This window comes from Eublepharis macularius, chromosome 17, assembly GCF_028583425.1.
Source record: "Eublepharis macularius isolate TG4126 chromosome 17, MPM_Emac_v1.0, whole genome shotgun sequence".
NCBI lineage: Eukaryota > Metazoa > Chordata > Lepidosauria > Squamata > Eublepharidae > Eublepharis > Eublepharis macularius.
Genome location: NC_072806.1, coordinates 30,766,810 through 30,782,912, shown reverse-complemented (window position 1 = coordinate 30,782,912; position 16,103 = coordinate 30,766,810). Strand labels below are relative to the sequence as shown.

Genomic DNA, 16,103 nt, shown 5'->3' with positions numbered 1-16,103 from the left:
GGATGCTAAGGACTGAAACAGAGACCACGCAAAGCAAGCGCTCTGCCTCTGAGCCACAGGCCCTCTTGAGGTGGTCTAAGATTATAGCCCCGGCAATATTTTCATGGAATACTGTGGGAAATCTATAACCTCCCTTTCCTGGGGAAATATGCTTGTGGGGAAGGTTACTTGCAATGTAAAAACAGACAGGACATATTAAAACAGGGTTAACATACCTGTAACTTATGTTCATCGAGTTCTTCTGTGCTGACACACATGGGGACTGCGCAGGCGCAGGCCAGCCGCCGGAGAATTTTCTAGAGCTTCCATGGCTCCGAAGGGGCCGTTTGTCGCGCGCCTCAGCGACCGTTTTCCCGCCCAAACGGTCACGTGATCCTCCAGCGACCAACGGCCCCTTCCCTCAGTTCTCCCTTGCCGCCGCTTGACCAACACACTTCAGCCGTAACACCTTAAAAAACACCAATATCCGTTACAGCCATCACAGTATTGTGCATTGGAGTTCACAGCGGGGTAGGAGGGAGGGTTGTGTGTCAGCACAGAAGAACTCGATGAACATAAGTTACAGGTATGTTAACCCTGTTTTCATCTTCGTTCTTCTGTGCCTCCACACATGGGAGTGTACCAAGCTTCACACAATAAGGAAGGCGGGGGTGAAGTCCAACACAATTTTATTAAGCAAACAAGATCAACAATAAATAGATATGCATATATACATCTATGTAAAAATACTGTGTAAGGACACATAAATACTCAATATTTACATATATACACACCCCCAGGTACATATATACACACTTTCACTCAAGGGTACCCAACAGGTACGCCAAGAAAGTCATACCAAAACTCCCTCAGGAAAAGAGGGAGTGTAAGACAGCCTTGGCCACAGATACATCCTGCTCCGCATTGACATCAACGGCGTAATGCCTGACAAAGGTGTCTGCAGAGGACCATGTGGCTGCTTTACAAATGTTAACCAGGGGCACCCCCCTGAGGAGTGCCGAAGAGGATGCTTGGGACCGCGTGGAGTGGGCTCTGACATGAAGCGGGCAAGCTACCCCTGCCAGGGAATAGGCCTTGCTAATGGCCGTCACAATCCACCTAGACAGGGTCTGTGAGGAAGCCCTGTTACCCTTGTCCTTGGCCCCAAAACATACAAACAGGTGAGGACTGGAGCGGAACCCTTTCGTCCTATCCAGGTAATAGGCTAGGGCCCTCTTCAAGTCTAGGGTATGGAGGGCCTTTTCCCCCTTAGAGGAGGGTTGAGGAAAGAATGCAGGCAGTGAGATATCCTGCGAGAGGTGGAAGGCGGACACCACCTTGGGCAGGAACCCGAGGCAGGGACGCAGGACCACCTTGTTGGGATGAAACACAAGAAAGGGAGGGTCAGACCGCAGTGCAGACAGTTCACTGACCCTTCTGGCCGATGTGACGGCCACCAAGAATGCTACCTTGTAGGATAGCATATCCAAGGGGCATGTAGCCATAGGTTCAAATGGAGGCAACATGAGACGTGAGAGCACCAAGGACAGCGACCACTGAGGCACTGGCGCAGACACAGGTGGGTAAAGATTGTACATGCCCTTAAGGAACTGGCGGGATTGTGGGTGAGAAAACACCGTAGCACCCTCAACTCGGGTGTGAGCAGCTGATATCGCTGCCAGGTGGACCTTGAGGGAGGAAGCCTTCAAGCCCAGGCCACGCAAGTGGCACAAATACTCGAACACAACCCCCAAGGGACTGTTGTCAGGCACCACTCCTCTGGCAACTGCCCAGAGCTCAAACCTGCGCCACTTGGCCGCATAAGCGCGCCTAGTGGATGGCCGACGAGCATTCAGGAGGACCCTCTGTACCTCGTCAGTAAAGCCTATCGGGGAGGAACGATCCGCCAAGCCGTTAGGTGCAGCTTCCTTGGATCGTGGTGGACCAGGCTCCCGTTTAGGAGAAGGTCTTGCCGTGGGGGCAGACTCACATACGTCCGTTGGGACATCCGCAGGAGCTTCGGGAACCAAACCTGCCGTGGCCAGAAGGGGGCCACTAGAATGCAGTCCGTCCCGTCCTCCCCTATCTTGCACAGGACCCTGGGAATCAAGGGGAACGGAGGAAACATGTAGTGCAAGCCCTGCGTCCACGTAAACTGGAAGGCATCCCCAATAGAGAGGGGGTCGCTCCCTGCCCTGGAACAGAACGTGTGGGCCTTGGTGGTCGCCGCAGTGGCGAACACATCTATCACTGGATGACCCCACATCTGGAAGATCGGCCCAACGCACTCTACGTTCAGTTCCCACTCGTGGTCCAGTAAAGGGACCCTGCTGAGGGCATCTGCCCGGGCATTGTCCGACCCAGCCACGTGTATAGCACGGAGCGACACGCCGTTCTTGATAGCCCACTGCCAAGTGAGTGTGGCTTCCCGGCACAGGGCCATGGACACTGTGCCCCCCTGCTGATTCACGTAGTACATGGCAGTCGTGTTGTCCGTCTGCACCAAGACCTGACGATTTCTCAGCAGTGCTGTAAGAGACACAAGTGCGAAACGAATGGCCCTTAGTTCAAGCACATTGATATGGAGGGTCTTTTCCCTGTCAGACCAGACATCTTGCACAGACACATCACCACAGTAAGCCCCCCATCCCAACAGAGAGGCATCAGTGGTAACCGTGATGTCATGGTGTTGATACCCAAAAGGGGTCCCTCTAAACAAGTTGTCATCAGACAGCCACCAGTTCAAGGAGGAGAGGATGACCCTCGGGATAGAGAATTTGAGGGACGGAGGGTGCAGTAGAGCATCATACCTCCGCACAAACCAGTTCTGGAGAGGGCGCATACGCAGCCTAGCGAAAGGCACCACAGAGGTGGCCGCTGCCATATGCCCCAGTAAGCACTGGATAGTGCGCACAGACTGGAATCGGTTCCTTTTAAACATGGACACTAGACCCCTTAGGGACCGAGCCCTCTCCAAAGGGAGCAGGGCCTTACCCTCCACAGAGTCTAACAGTGCACCAATGTAGGACACTTTGCAGTTGGGCACCAGTTTGGATTTCTCCAAGTTCACCAGGAGCCCCAGGCGTTGGCAAGTGCTAAGTACCAAGCCAATGTCCTGCACCAGCCTAGACTCCGATTCAGCCACGATGAGCCAGTCATCGAGGTACGGAAAGATGGTACAGCCTTCTTCCCGTAGGAAGGAAACCACAGGGGCCACACATTTAGTGAACACTCGTGGGGCAGTGGACAGGCCAAAGGGGAGCACCTTATACCGGAAAACCCGTTGCCGGTAAACAAAGCTCAGGTACTTCCTGTGCTCCTTCCGTATGCCCACGTGAAAGTATGCGTCTTTTAAGTCAAGAACCGCAAACCAATCCCCCTGTTTCAGCAAGGCGATCACAGCCGCCAACGTTACCATTTTGAATTTGGTCACCTTGAGGAAGGCATTAAGGTCCCTCAGATCTAAGATGGGACGTAAGCCCCCATCCTTCTTAGGGACCAGGAAGAACCTAGAGAAGAATCCCTTTACAGAGTCCTCATAGGGCAATTCTTCCACAGCACCCTTGGCCAAGAGCGACACGATCTCCGCATCCAGCTCGGCCATAGTGTTATTGACAGCTGTCAGGGGTGAACTGCATCTAGGCAGCTCAACAAATTCCAGCCCGTATCCCAGCTCAACAATAGTTAAGACCCATGAGTCAGATGTTATTGACTCCCACTCAGAGAGGAGTGGACTAAGTCTGTCCGAAAAGTTCGGGGATACGGCTGGCGTGACCCGTCAGTACTGCCTCCCGGTGCCCTGCTGATCCTTCTGCTGGGCCGGTTGTTGTGCCGGACGAGGCTTGAAGGGCCGACGCCTCCTCTGCTGTTGTGCGGGAGGGTAGGGCCGCTGTTGGTAGGCAGGATACTGCTGGTAGCCCGGCCGCTGTTGCTGGTATCTGCCCTGGTAATGGTAAGGGCCAGATCGGGGAGCGTACCGTGACCTGGAGGAGGGCTTGTCCGCTGGAGCCAGACCCAAAGACCGCGCCGTCTGCCGGTCCTCCTTCTTTTTCTTCAGGGTCTCGTCGGTCGCTTTGGAAAAGAGCGAGTCCCCCTCAAATGGCATGCTCTCCACTCTGGAACGCACCTCTTGGGACAGGGCCGTAGACCGCAACCAGGAGTGGCGCCTGAGGACCACCGCCGAAGCCATCCCCCTAGCAGCAGTGTCCTCAGCGTGGCTCCCTGCGTTCATTTGCTGTTTCGACAGCCGGACAGCCTCTGTTTGCAGCAGGGACACCACCGCCCTCTGCTCAGGAGGGAGGTCCCGGGTATAGGATGCCAACTTCTCCCAGAGGTACAGCTGGTACCCTGCCATGATGGTCTGGTAGTTGGCAATCCTCAGACCCAGCGAAGAGACGATGTACTGGCGCCTGCCCATGGCATCAAGCTTCTTGCCCTCTTTATCGGCAGGCACCGAGGAGTGACCCGATCGTCGGGGGTTGAATTCCTCTGTGACCAGGGAGGAAGGTGGAGGGTGTTTCACCAACGCCGGCCAGGTACCCTGCTTAATCTTGTAAAGCTGCTCGATGCGCTTGGATGTTGGAGGTTGATCGCAGGGCACCTGCCATACCTTCTCCACAATCTCCTCAATACCCTCGAGCATGGGGAAGCCAACATACGCCGGATTATCCCCATAGATACGCTTGAGGAGCTTGTCCTTGGTCTGGGGGACTGCCGAGGAGATGTCCATCTCGAGAGCCTTCGCCATCCGTGCCATCTGGTCGGCGTAGATGCGGAGGTCCTCGAATGGCGAGTCCGCAGATGGCACTAGCTCCTCAGCTGGCGATGGTTCGGACCAGGACTCCGACTGGTAGCCGCCAAAGCTCTCCACATCCTCCTCATCGGAACCGAGCTGGGATTCCGGAACCTGGAGCGGAGGGGGAGCCCACGCCGACCTCGATGTCGAAGGCCTCGGTTCCGACACGGAGAAACCCGCAGGTGCCCCTTCCCACTGGCAACGGTATGGCGAGGGGAGGTAGGAGGCCTGTCGATGTCGGGACGCAGTGGACCGGGCCGATCGGACACTGTCCCCAGACCGACGTCGCTCACGACCGGCAGCTGGTGAAGATGGACGGGCAGGGGAAGGACGGCTCCGACGAGGAGACGGGCTCGGTTCCAGCCTCGGCGACCGAAGAGCAGGCGATGGTCGGCTCCGACGGCGCGGGCTCGGCTCCGGCCCCGACGAGAATTCCGCGGGCACCGTCTCGAAGGCCATCGGATCCGGCACTGGCATGGCGAGTTCCTCTGGTTCGGGGGAATCCAGATGAGGGGAAGGCGTGTGAGGAAGCACGATGACCTCCTCCTGGGGAGCGGGATGCGGCGACCGATGATGTTTGGTCTTCTTCTTCTTCTTCGCCGGTTCCGAAGAAGACCTCGGAACCGACGCGCTCCTCGCCTTCGAAGGGGTCCTCGGCCTCGACCTCTTAGGTTTTACCGGAATCGACCCGGTCGTCGGTTCCGATCGGGGACTCGGTAGACGGATCCTCGGTTCCGATGTCGGTCTCGGATCCGACCTGGTGGAAGATGCGCTACGGGGCGGCCGCACCGGTCCCTGCGCTGGAGAGGCCGCTCTCGACGCCGAGGCACTCGGGGGACGCGGTTTCGACCCCGACCTCGCGGAGGCCACTGAGCCAGCTCTGGAATGCCGTTCGGCAGAGGGGCTAGGGCCGGCCTTGGAGGAGGGCAACGGGGCGCCTCCGGACATGACCTTCTGCCACAGGGAGGAGTTAAGACGGGCCTTGCGCTCCTGTCGGGCCTTGCTGGTGAAGCCCTGGCAAATCTTACAGGCCGTCACATTATGGGTCTCCCCCAAACAGAACAGGCACAGTTCATGGCCATCGGTCTTGGCCATTTTAGTTTGGCATTGGAGGCAATGCTTGAAGAGAGCCTTTGAGGCCATCTTCAGGGGCACGCGAAAGGAAGGTCAAAAACAGTCCGAGTCAAATTACCGAGTCCACAACAAAGTCCAAAACGAGATCCGAAGAATAGTCGAGGTCACGAAGTCCGAAGTCAAAAGCCAAGCAATCAGTCAGAATAAAGCACGAAGCACAAAAGCACAGAGCAACGAAGCTCACGTTCTCTCCAAGCGGCGGCAAGAAGAGAACTGAGGGAAGGGGCCGTTGGTCGCTGGAGGATCACGTGACCGTTTGGGCGGGAAAACGGTCGCTGTGGCGCGCGACAAACGGCCCCTTCGGAGCCATGGAAGCTCTAGAAAATTCTCCGGCGGCTGGCCTGCGCCTGCGCAGTCCCCATGTGTGGAGGCACAGAAGAACGAAGATGAACAGAGAGTTCTTTACCTGCCCTTGCAAAGGTGATGAGTCTTATCCCTCTGCCTCCATTTCTGCTTTAAAAAAATTCATACAGAATTTTATTACTACTTCAACTTATTTAATAAAACTTTACACATTTTAAAAATATGTGCGATATGTCTAGCAATGGAGGGGATGGATTGGTGACAGACATTTGCCAATCAGAACTACCCTTTCACCGTAATTATCCACTTGAAAAACCTGCAGAAGTAATGCGTCCCAGGGGGAAAAAAGGCATGAATGGATGCCTGAGGTCCATATTGCCCCCCCAGTTCTCCAACTACGTCCATCTTCATTCTTTGACTTCACTTCCCCATATGGGCACACGGGAAGTTAACTGAAGGTATACACGGTTGTTAAAAGGTAAATCATCAAGTACTTGTTCACAGTCTTGCCCAAATTGGCCCTATCCAGGCTGGTTTATATGCACACCTGCCTCTGTGCAGTTATGACAAGCAGGAGCTAATTGCACTGACAGGGCTGCGCTGTTCGTAATTATTCAAAGATAACTTTGTTGCAAATCAATTAATTAAGAGTGCAATTCCACTTTTAATGCCACAGTGTTCTCCCACCTACCTCTGCCTCGTGCCACTGGATGCTCTGTTTCCCCCCAATTATTACAATTCATCCACTTTTTGTTTACAACCATCAAGGCTTAATCCAATTAATTAAATGTTAAGTGTCGCTCTGTTGACTATCACTAGAGAAGAGGGGAAGTTACAGAGGCAAGAAAAAAGAATTTGTTGTTAATGACCGGCAGTTCTGATAGAAACAATCAACTCTCTCATTCTCATTGAAGGAAGAGATTAGAATCCAAAAGCAGTTCCATTCCATTTCTATATCCCCACTTTATTTGTAGAACACACTTATTCTTTATTTTCAGCTACACTGGTTGTCCTTTTCTCACATCAAGTTTTCCCCATAATTATATTCATTTTTATTTTATTTTTGTATATGCCTGAAAAGGTGTTATATTGGTTGTTCCTCTTTTGCTACTGGTTTGTTTCTGCCAGCCACAAAGCTTTGATTAATCCTTTGATGTGGATGTGCATACCCAGCGCCTATCTGTGTCCCACTGAATAGGATGGACACATCAAAAATTGGTCAGTACGTGCCCACAATAAAACACAGCTACAGATGGCTGGAGGCCACGACCATGACCGTACCTTTCCTTAAAGGAGCATGTTACATTTCTGCCAGTTGTACTCCTGTTGAACACATACAACTACGGGGGAAACTGTAATACAAAGGAGGGAGGGAGGATGAGTTGGAAAGCTGGAGGACTCTAGCAAAGAGATCCATAAACTCATACCCCTCAAAGTGAGTACTCAGGTACCTCTACTGGGTGATACCTAAAAGGTGTGGCTTAGGGGCAGCTACCAGGACTTAGGAGAGACGGCGGGCCTCACTTGACTTTTCAAAGATGTCTGCATCTACTTGGAGTATGAGCAACAGCTGTGGGCAGATCTCCAGCCACTGTTAATTTTCTTTAAAAGCAAATTTGAGGAAGAGGGATCTAGATTGTAGCTGAAGAACTGGAACATGGCTGTTAGCCTCCCCATGCTGTTTTTCAACAGTATTCCCAAACCCCAGGTGCTTTCCCCCCAAGTAGAGTGGGAAGGGGGAGTCTAGCACACAAATAGCCACAGGGATGAAGATTTCTTTCAAAGAAATAGTGCAAAGGGAAGGCTAGGGTTGCCAACTGCCTGGAAAAAAATGTCCTGCCCTCTAAATAGCAGCTTTATGGGAGGTGATGTTATTTATCTCCATGCCATGAAAACTTCAGCTACCCATTCCTTCTATTGAAGGAACAGGACATTTAAGTCCCACCTCCTGTATTATGCCCTTACAGGGGGTTTAAATATGACAGCTTGTGCAAGGGACAGGAAAGAAAAATTGCTTGAGCTTCCTCTCGTTTCCCCTACCTAATCTTCAGAGCATGACACACATCCAAAGGTATTTGAGTACAAATCCTTTCTGCTCAAGGCCTGCATGGAGCTGACATGCATCCACAGGCGAAACTGGCATGTGCTCGTGGTTAAAGAATGAGAGGAAGCAAGTGGAGAGGGGAACCTTCTACATGGCTTGGAAGCAGTTCATTAGTATTTTAAAATGCTGTGGATTGACATGTTCTGGGTTGCAACCCTTGTTTGGGGACAGCTCCATTGATTCAAGCCTGTCACAAGAGAATCCTGTTTTCCCTTGTCTCCTCGACTGACAACGCATTATCTTGAGATGGAATTGGATAAATTGAGTTGCCTCTGAAAAATGGACTACAGCAGTTCTTCATAATAAACTGTCTCTTCATTCTATGCCCCTCTTCTTCTTCTTGTTTCCTCAGCTTGTTGGCGCTCCCCCCCTTTTTTTTTTAAGTCAAGGCTTTAGAGGACCCATTAGCCAAGACCACCGATTAAAAAATAAACATGCCTACTCCCCCTCCTCCTACCCCAGTAGGACTGCGGGAACTAGCCCTTGAGGATTACAGTAGGTGGGGAAGGGGGTATCTCAAGTGTCCTGAAACACAGAGTGAGTCCAACCTAAACCCCCCCCCCACACCTCCCCCGGCTAAGCAAGCAAATGGTGTTTTGTCTATTAATGGTATTTTTCGGCTCATAGAACAGGGAGTTTGCAGGGGAGGGGAGACTAAATGTGGATTCTTCTGATAAATGCAAAAAACAAAGTGAACATATGTAGCTGCCTTATGCAGAATCAGATCACTGGTCCTCTGGTTCTGCTCTGATTGCCAGCAGCTCTCTAGGGTCTCAGGCAGAGAAAAGTCTCTCCCAACACCTGCTATTAGCAGTTTTTTCCGGGGAAGTGCTGGGGATTGAATTTGGGACTCTCTGCATGCAAAGCAGGTGCTCCACCACTGAGCCACAACCAAGAGAGCCAGTTTGGTGTAGTGGTTAAGAGTGCGGGACTCTAATCTGGAGAGCCAGGTTTGATTCCCCACTCCTCTGCTTGAAGCCAGCTGGGTGACCTTGGAATAGTCACAGCTTCTCGGAGCTCTCTCAGCCCCACCCACCTCACAGGGTGATTATTGTGGGGATAACAACATACTTTGTAAACTGCTCTGGGCGGGTGTAAGTCACCCTGAAGGGCGGTATATAAATCAAATGTTGTTGTTGTTGTTGTTAAAGATTCCATGAGCATACAGCTGGCCTCCATGACAATTCCACTAACTTTTTAAAATGGAGACCATGGAATAGCACTATTATGACCTGGGGTGGGGAGACTTCTCCTTCCCTCCTGGCCAGAGTGTATTCTCTGCCACCGCCCAATGTAGAGGCTGCCACCCTCAACAGCTGTTTGAACATTGGTGAACCTCTGAACATGCGCAAAGGCCAGTGGGTGAGGACTTCTGACACACCTTATTTTAACTGAAGATCTTCATTGGATTACATTAGAATGTAAACAGGGAACACACAATATAGGAAGATATAGCACACTAAGGCTACAGTTAATTAAGAAAAGGAAAAGACAATGAATGATGTCTAGCTACTGCACTTGAAAGTTACAAAGACACCTTAGCATCCGTCAGGACGGCTGCACATCTTGTTGAAGACTCCATGACTAGGAACAAGCCTCCTCTATCCCCCTCTTCTCCATTGTAGACGAACCACTCACACATAAGACAGCAGCGCTTTTAAAAACACCTTCCTCAGAGAGTAAGTATTCCCTTTCACTTCTTTTGAGTTAGGACCAGACTCCATAGCCAGGCTAACCCCTGGGCATGTAGCCCACATAGTGCCCATGGAGTCCGGGTTATGATGTTTGGACCAAAAGGCTAGAAAAACCACCCATTTCTCCATCACAGGGTGATAATTTAAACAAATAACAATGCCAGGCCCGTTATGGCCTCTGCATCCTGAGATCAGCTTTCCCATGACCTGGAACAGAAAGATGAATCAAAATGCTAACTTGATATCTGAGGGCCTGTTTGATATCCCTTTAGCATAGCAAACACACACCAAGGGACTTGCGTGTAATACACCAAGTCCCTCCGCTAAAATGAATGAGGGGCCATCTCTGCTGCATTCCAGGGATACCAGAGTGCTCACACACAACTCAGAGAGATTGGGATTTGGGGGTGGGATAGGGGCAGAACAAGAATTCATTAGTGCTCCCTCCCCCTGTACTGATATAATCTCCTACTGTGAATGGGCTGATTGAACACAGCTAAGGGAGCAAGCTGGCATAAATATACAACATTTTTTCACACTTTCCTGTATATAACTAACAGTGTTCATTGAATTATATTCCTAGCATATGGCTTGTTTTTTTACCCTCCAGACTGTTTTTATTTTCGAGTGAGTTTTTGAGGATATTTTTTTTTGCATAAAGCATTAACCTTCCCCTTTGACACTTAACTGGGTGCAGCTCAAGAACACAGAAACAACGAGACGTTGCCTGTCAGACCTGAAGAATACACAGGTCTCTTCACTACACAAACTGGGCTGAGAGCAAGGGTTCAGAAAGTAAATGCTGATTCAGAGGAACTTCTCTGTGGGGAGGAAGCATGCACGTCCCTCAGATGTGCCCATTGGTGTATCTCTCTCTTCACATAGCCACAGATTTTCTTTGCATGGAGCCTATGCTTGAAAAATCTGAGCTGTGCACTAAACCTACAGAAAATCTAGGAAATGACTATGATTTGAGCCGACATGTGTGTTATGTCTTTGTAGACAGTTGTTGGGCATGGAGGTGGGGCACACATACATGGTGGGTGGATGCAATCCCCTCTTCCCACTATGCATAACCTCTACCACATAGAATTTTACATGAGCGGGTCCTAAGAGGTTCTTTCAATAGCTCCTCCCTCAGTACACCATCTTTGCATAATGCAAGAGAAGACGTGTGTGTGTGTGTGTGTGTGTTATTTTTACAAGATGTAAAGATTTATTAGATTGGGGAGGATGTGGGTGGAGGAGGAGCTTGAATCATAGATTATATTTTGAAAAGCAATCCTATTTTGCAAAATAAATTACCTGCTTGGCCTCTCCTTTCCAAGCACCTACTATATCACATCTGGATGTGCCAGACACATATGAACAGATGTGAAACATTCTCTTTCTAGCTGCTCTTTCAGTTAGTCATTGGCTTAATCCTTGCAAGACAGTCTTCTGCAGGCTGTTGTAAATCAAACGTTTGTTTGCTATCCTCTTTGGTCACCAAGGATGTGCTATTCAGATCCAGGATGATTACTCGTGGGGGGCGGGGGGAGAGGGATTTTGCATCCAGGCACTTGTAACCTATTAAGATAGCAATTTGAAATCGTAATCTGAGTAAATACCAGCAGCAATAGTGAATTTCAATGTTTCCAGAGACTCAAGTAGTTTCTTAAAAAAAAAAAGTTACCTGGCGCCCCGCAGCCATTTCAGGTCAGGAAAAATGGCACTGGGGAAGGTTTACCCTGCCATTGTGGTTCCAATCTGAATTGGCTGCCATCTCTCAGATAATTGAGCTTAACACATCACTGGGAGCTGAAGAAATGAAATTTCCAGAACATATCTGGCCTGGCCCTGAGAAACACAATTACGGCAGACAAGCCTCCCTTAAAGACAAATTGCCCAAGTTTCCCATTATAGGCAGTCCTGGGTATGTTCTAGCTCATAGGAACTCTCTCTGCACATATGAAGCCTGCACAGCCTGCATGAACCTTGTGTGCACCCGTTTCTCCCTTTCCTTTTGCACCTCTTTGGATCATAAGGAATAACAAAAGCACATTAAATTATGATGTTTGTCACAATTTAGTGGGATGTTTTAAATACTTTTAAATGAACTTTGTACTGGAAAGAACACAAAACATTTTTAACACACTCAGTTCACAAATGTTTCTTAAATCAGAGACCTCCGGGTTTTTGGCAGATAATAGAGAATGGAGGGGTGAACACAGGTGGACGAGATGAAGGAGCAAATTTTTCTACAGCATGCTCCATCATAAGCTTTACATTTGCATTGGGCCAAGCTGCATGAAAACCAACACAGCCCATCATCCCTAGATATCCTACCTCATGTATTGGATTGCTTGCCAGCTGGCCATTCATTCACAAAACCAAACAAAAATTCTATAACTTTTTAATTTTTGAAAATAGCTTAGGTTATACGCTTGAAAAAGACCACCACATCGCAACAAAAAGGGGACAATTAACTTTAATGGAAAGTTGTATGAAACAATGAAAGGAAAATAAACAGCTTTAACAACTATTTCATTAAAACTCTGTTGTAATTTTCAACAATAACTTTTAATAAACTAGTAAGATATCCGCTATCTTACTAACATCTCAGTGGGGTTTGCCACAGCCACTCTGTACATCCTCAGAGGCATCAGCTTACTCAGGAACTGCGGGTATAAACAGAGCAACTGTAAATGTAAAGGGAGACATGGAAATAGCAAAAGTTATTTAAGTTGTTCTCATCAACAGCTCTTTAAGCCTATTTTAAATTTGGCCACGATCTCTTCCTTAACCGTATCCTCTCTCGAAATAGAAATGGTTGCTTTCCTGCGTGAGAATTTTCTGTGTTTCTTGAAGGATAGCTAGGCCGTGAAGGTCCTCATCCAACACCAGCAGAAAGATTCTCTTCCCTCCCTGTCCTTGCCCTCAAGACCATGACCTAGTTATGATGTTAAGCAAATGCTACTTCCCCATACTTGGACCTCCTCCTCAGGGGCTGCTCATGGTGGAATGCTAGAAAGTACATCATTCATCCTAACAATAACATTCGACTTATATACTGCCCTTCAGGATGACTTAACATCCACTCAGAGCGGTTTACAAAGTATGCTATTATCCCCACAACAAAACACCCTGTGAGGTGGGTGGGGCTGAGAGAGCTCTGAGAGAGCTGTGAATGACCCAAGGTCACCCAGCTGGCTTCAAGTGGAGTGGGGAATCAAACCTGGTTCTCCAGATTAGAGTCCCGTGCTCTTAACCACTACACCAAACTGGCTCGCTTTGGTTATTGCTTCCACCTTACATGACTTGATACTGAAGGCTTCAGATTGATCCATCAACATTTTTTTTAAATGCAAGAAAAATTAGATAAAAATAGAAAAAAATGATTCCGTCAGTATTTTCCAGATTTGGAGTAAGAGGAAACCTAGAATTAAGACAAATTTAATTCAGCAGTCTTGGTAGAAAGGGGGAATTGCCACACCTAATATTCTGAATAATAATAATAATAATAACATTCAATTTATATACTGCCCTTCAGAACAACTTAATGCCCACTCAGAGTGGTTCACAAAGTATGCCATTATTATCCCCACAACAAAACACCCTGTGAGGTAGGTGGGGCTGAGAGAGCTCCAGAGAACTGTGAATAGCCCAAGGTCACCCAGCTGGCTTCAAGTGGAGGAGTGGGGAATCAAACCCGGCTCTCCAGATTAGAATCCCGCGCTCCTAACCGCTACACCAAATGGACTGGTATTCGTTGTCAGTTTAAGAAAGAGGAATCAAGAATAATTTGGGAAACAGAGCAACAGGGAATAGAAGTACCACAATATATGGCTATGGAGGGATAGATATACCTGGAGAGCATGCCCCTCATACATGTATGGAAATATGAGAAATTGCTAGATTTGAAATGTTCAGTTTATAGTTCAGTACTATTAGGTAAAGAATTGGTTAATACTTTTAATTGTAGTATGTTTGATGGATGAAAAAGAGCAGGATTGATATAAATTTCAGATTTTGTAAAGGATGGAAAAATCCTGTTCTAGAGAAGTAAAAGGATTAGCAGATTGTGTGCATCTAACAGAAAATCAGCATCTACAGATCAGAAGTTATTTCTATAGTAAATGGTCACAAATGAACTTATTTTGACTGCCTGAAGATTTTGAGCTAATCATTGGTAGACTAGCAAAAACAAAGGAAATTTATCTAAGATTTATGTTATTGTTGAAAAAAGAAGAGAGTGTAATAAATTATAAACAAAAGGGGGGGGAATTATGTGAAATTTCTGATGAAGCATGGTTCAAATTACATGAGGAAAATCAAGAATGTTTGTTGAATATTAATATTAGGGAAAGCCTGTTTAAAATCATGTATAGCTGGTATCTAACTTCAGACAGAATCGCCAAAATAGGAAAGACAACTTCAGCAAGATGCTAGAGATGTCAGAAGAAAGCAGGGGCTCTGTTACATATGTAGCGTTCCCACCCAGGGACCAAACAGTATTGGAAGAATATATTGAGGATTTTAAAAGAGATTATTGAGAAACAAAATACTATTTGATCCTAAAATTGCCCTTTTGGGAATTTTCTCAAAGAACTGGAAATGGGAAGTGAAGATTTTGGGTAGCAATTTACTAGCTGTAGCTTTCATGGTATTGGCAATGAACTAGAAAGAGGTGATTCTACCCCATTCAGTAGTATGGTTGTGGAAAGTATAAGATAACATCAGGTCAATATGGCATGGAAAAGCCAAACTTCAAGAAAATTATGTTAAGGTTTGGCAACCTTTTGTAAATTACTGGGGCAAAAGGAATTCAAGAGAGAAGTTTAAAGAGGAGATTTGGGAATTTATATGACTCACAACTGGTATGAGAAAAGATGTAATAGATATGTAAAAGATATGTTGAGATTAGAGATGGGCACGAACTGAAATATGAACCAAAGTTCGCCATGAACCAGACTGGTTCATGGTTCGCAAACCAGCGGTTCATCAGAGCCCATTTCTGACGAACCGCCACAAACTTTAGAGCAGTTTGTTTGGTTTGTCACTGCAGACAGCCTGGTGCCACTCAATCAGTTTCCTAGGCAACGGGGGTTGGGCTTTCTGCAGACCTTCTGCTGACCTAGTAGTAGTGCCCCAGTTCACGAACTGGGGCAGTTTAGTGAAAGCTCATGATTCATGATGAACCACAAACCGCATGGTTCGTTTTTTCTGGTCCGTGCCCATTTCTAGTTGAGATTGGAAAGTATGGATATTTGTGGAGATCTTATCTCTTTCTCCTGAAAACTGAAGCTAGTATGGGTGATTTGGAGCTGGATCATCCCTGAAATAAGAGTTGTAATTTGTTGGCATATTCGTATTTCATTTGTTTTATTGAATTTAATGTATAAATAATTGTGGCAGTCTAATCTCTCTTTTTTGAAAACTTAAGACAGTATAGGTAATAATAATATTTGGTTTATATACTGCCCTTCAGGACAACTTAACACCCACTCAGAGCCATCTACAAAGCATGTTATTATCCCTGTAGCAATCACCCTGTGAGGTAGGTGGGGCTCAGAGAGCTCTGAGAGAACTGTGACTGACCAAAGGTCACCTAGCTGGCTTCAAGCAGAGGAGTGAAGAATCAAACTCGGTTCTCCAGATTAGAGACCTGCTGCTCTGAACTACTGCAGTAAACTGATACGCCCTGACTTAAATAGCTCAGGTGAGCCTGATCGTCAGATCTCAGAAGCCAAGTGAGACTGGCCATGGTTAGTAATTGGATGGGAGACCTCCAATGAAGACCAGGGGTTGTAGAGGGAGGCAATAGCAAACCACCTCTGTTAGTCTCTTGCCATGAAAACCCCAACAGGGGTTGCCATAAGTCAGCTATGACTAGACAGCATTCTCCACATGGGTGATATAGAACGTGACTATTCCTGTAAGAAAAGAGGTATAATTTGATGGTATATTTGTATTTCATATGTTTCATCATATGTAAGGTATGTATTAATAAAATTTATTTATTTTAACTGCACAATCTAGCTGGCTGAGTAATGGTGGGCACAACTCAAACATTTTGACTTGAAAAGCCCCATTTCATTTTTGTTTCTCCCTT

At 47.7% G+C, this 16,103-nt stretch overlaps 1 protein-coding gene across 1 annotated transcript in view; it reads right to left on the bottom strand.

The window, feature by feature from the left end:
• Positions 1-12,560: 12,560 nt before the first annotated feature.
• The window catches only part of TEX14 (testis expressed 14, intercellular bridge forming factor), a 56,464-nt gene continuing 52,921 nt past the window's right edge, over positions 12,561-16,103 (bottom strand). The window contains exon 20 of the mRNA XM_055001657.1: positions 12,561-12,690. Within this exon, the coding sequence (XP_054857632.1) occupies positions 12,659-12,690 (32 nt within the window). The 3' untranslated portion in view covers positions 12,561-12,658. The remainder of the gene's footprint in view (positions 12,691-16,103) is intronic.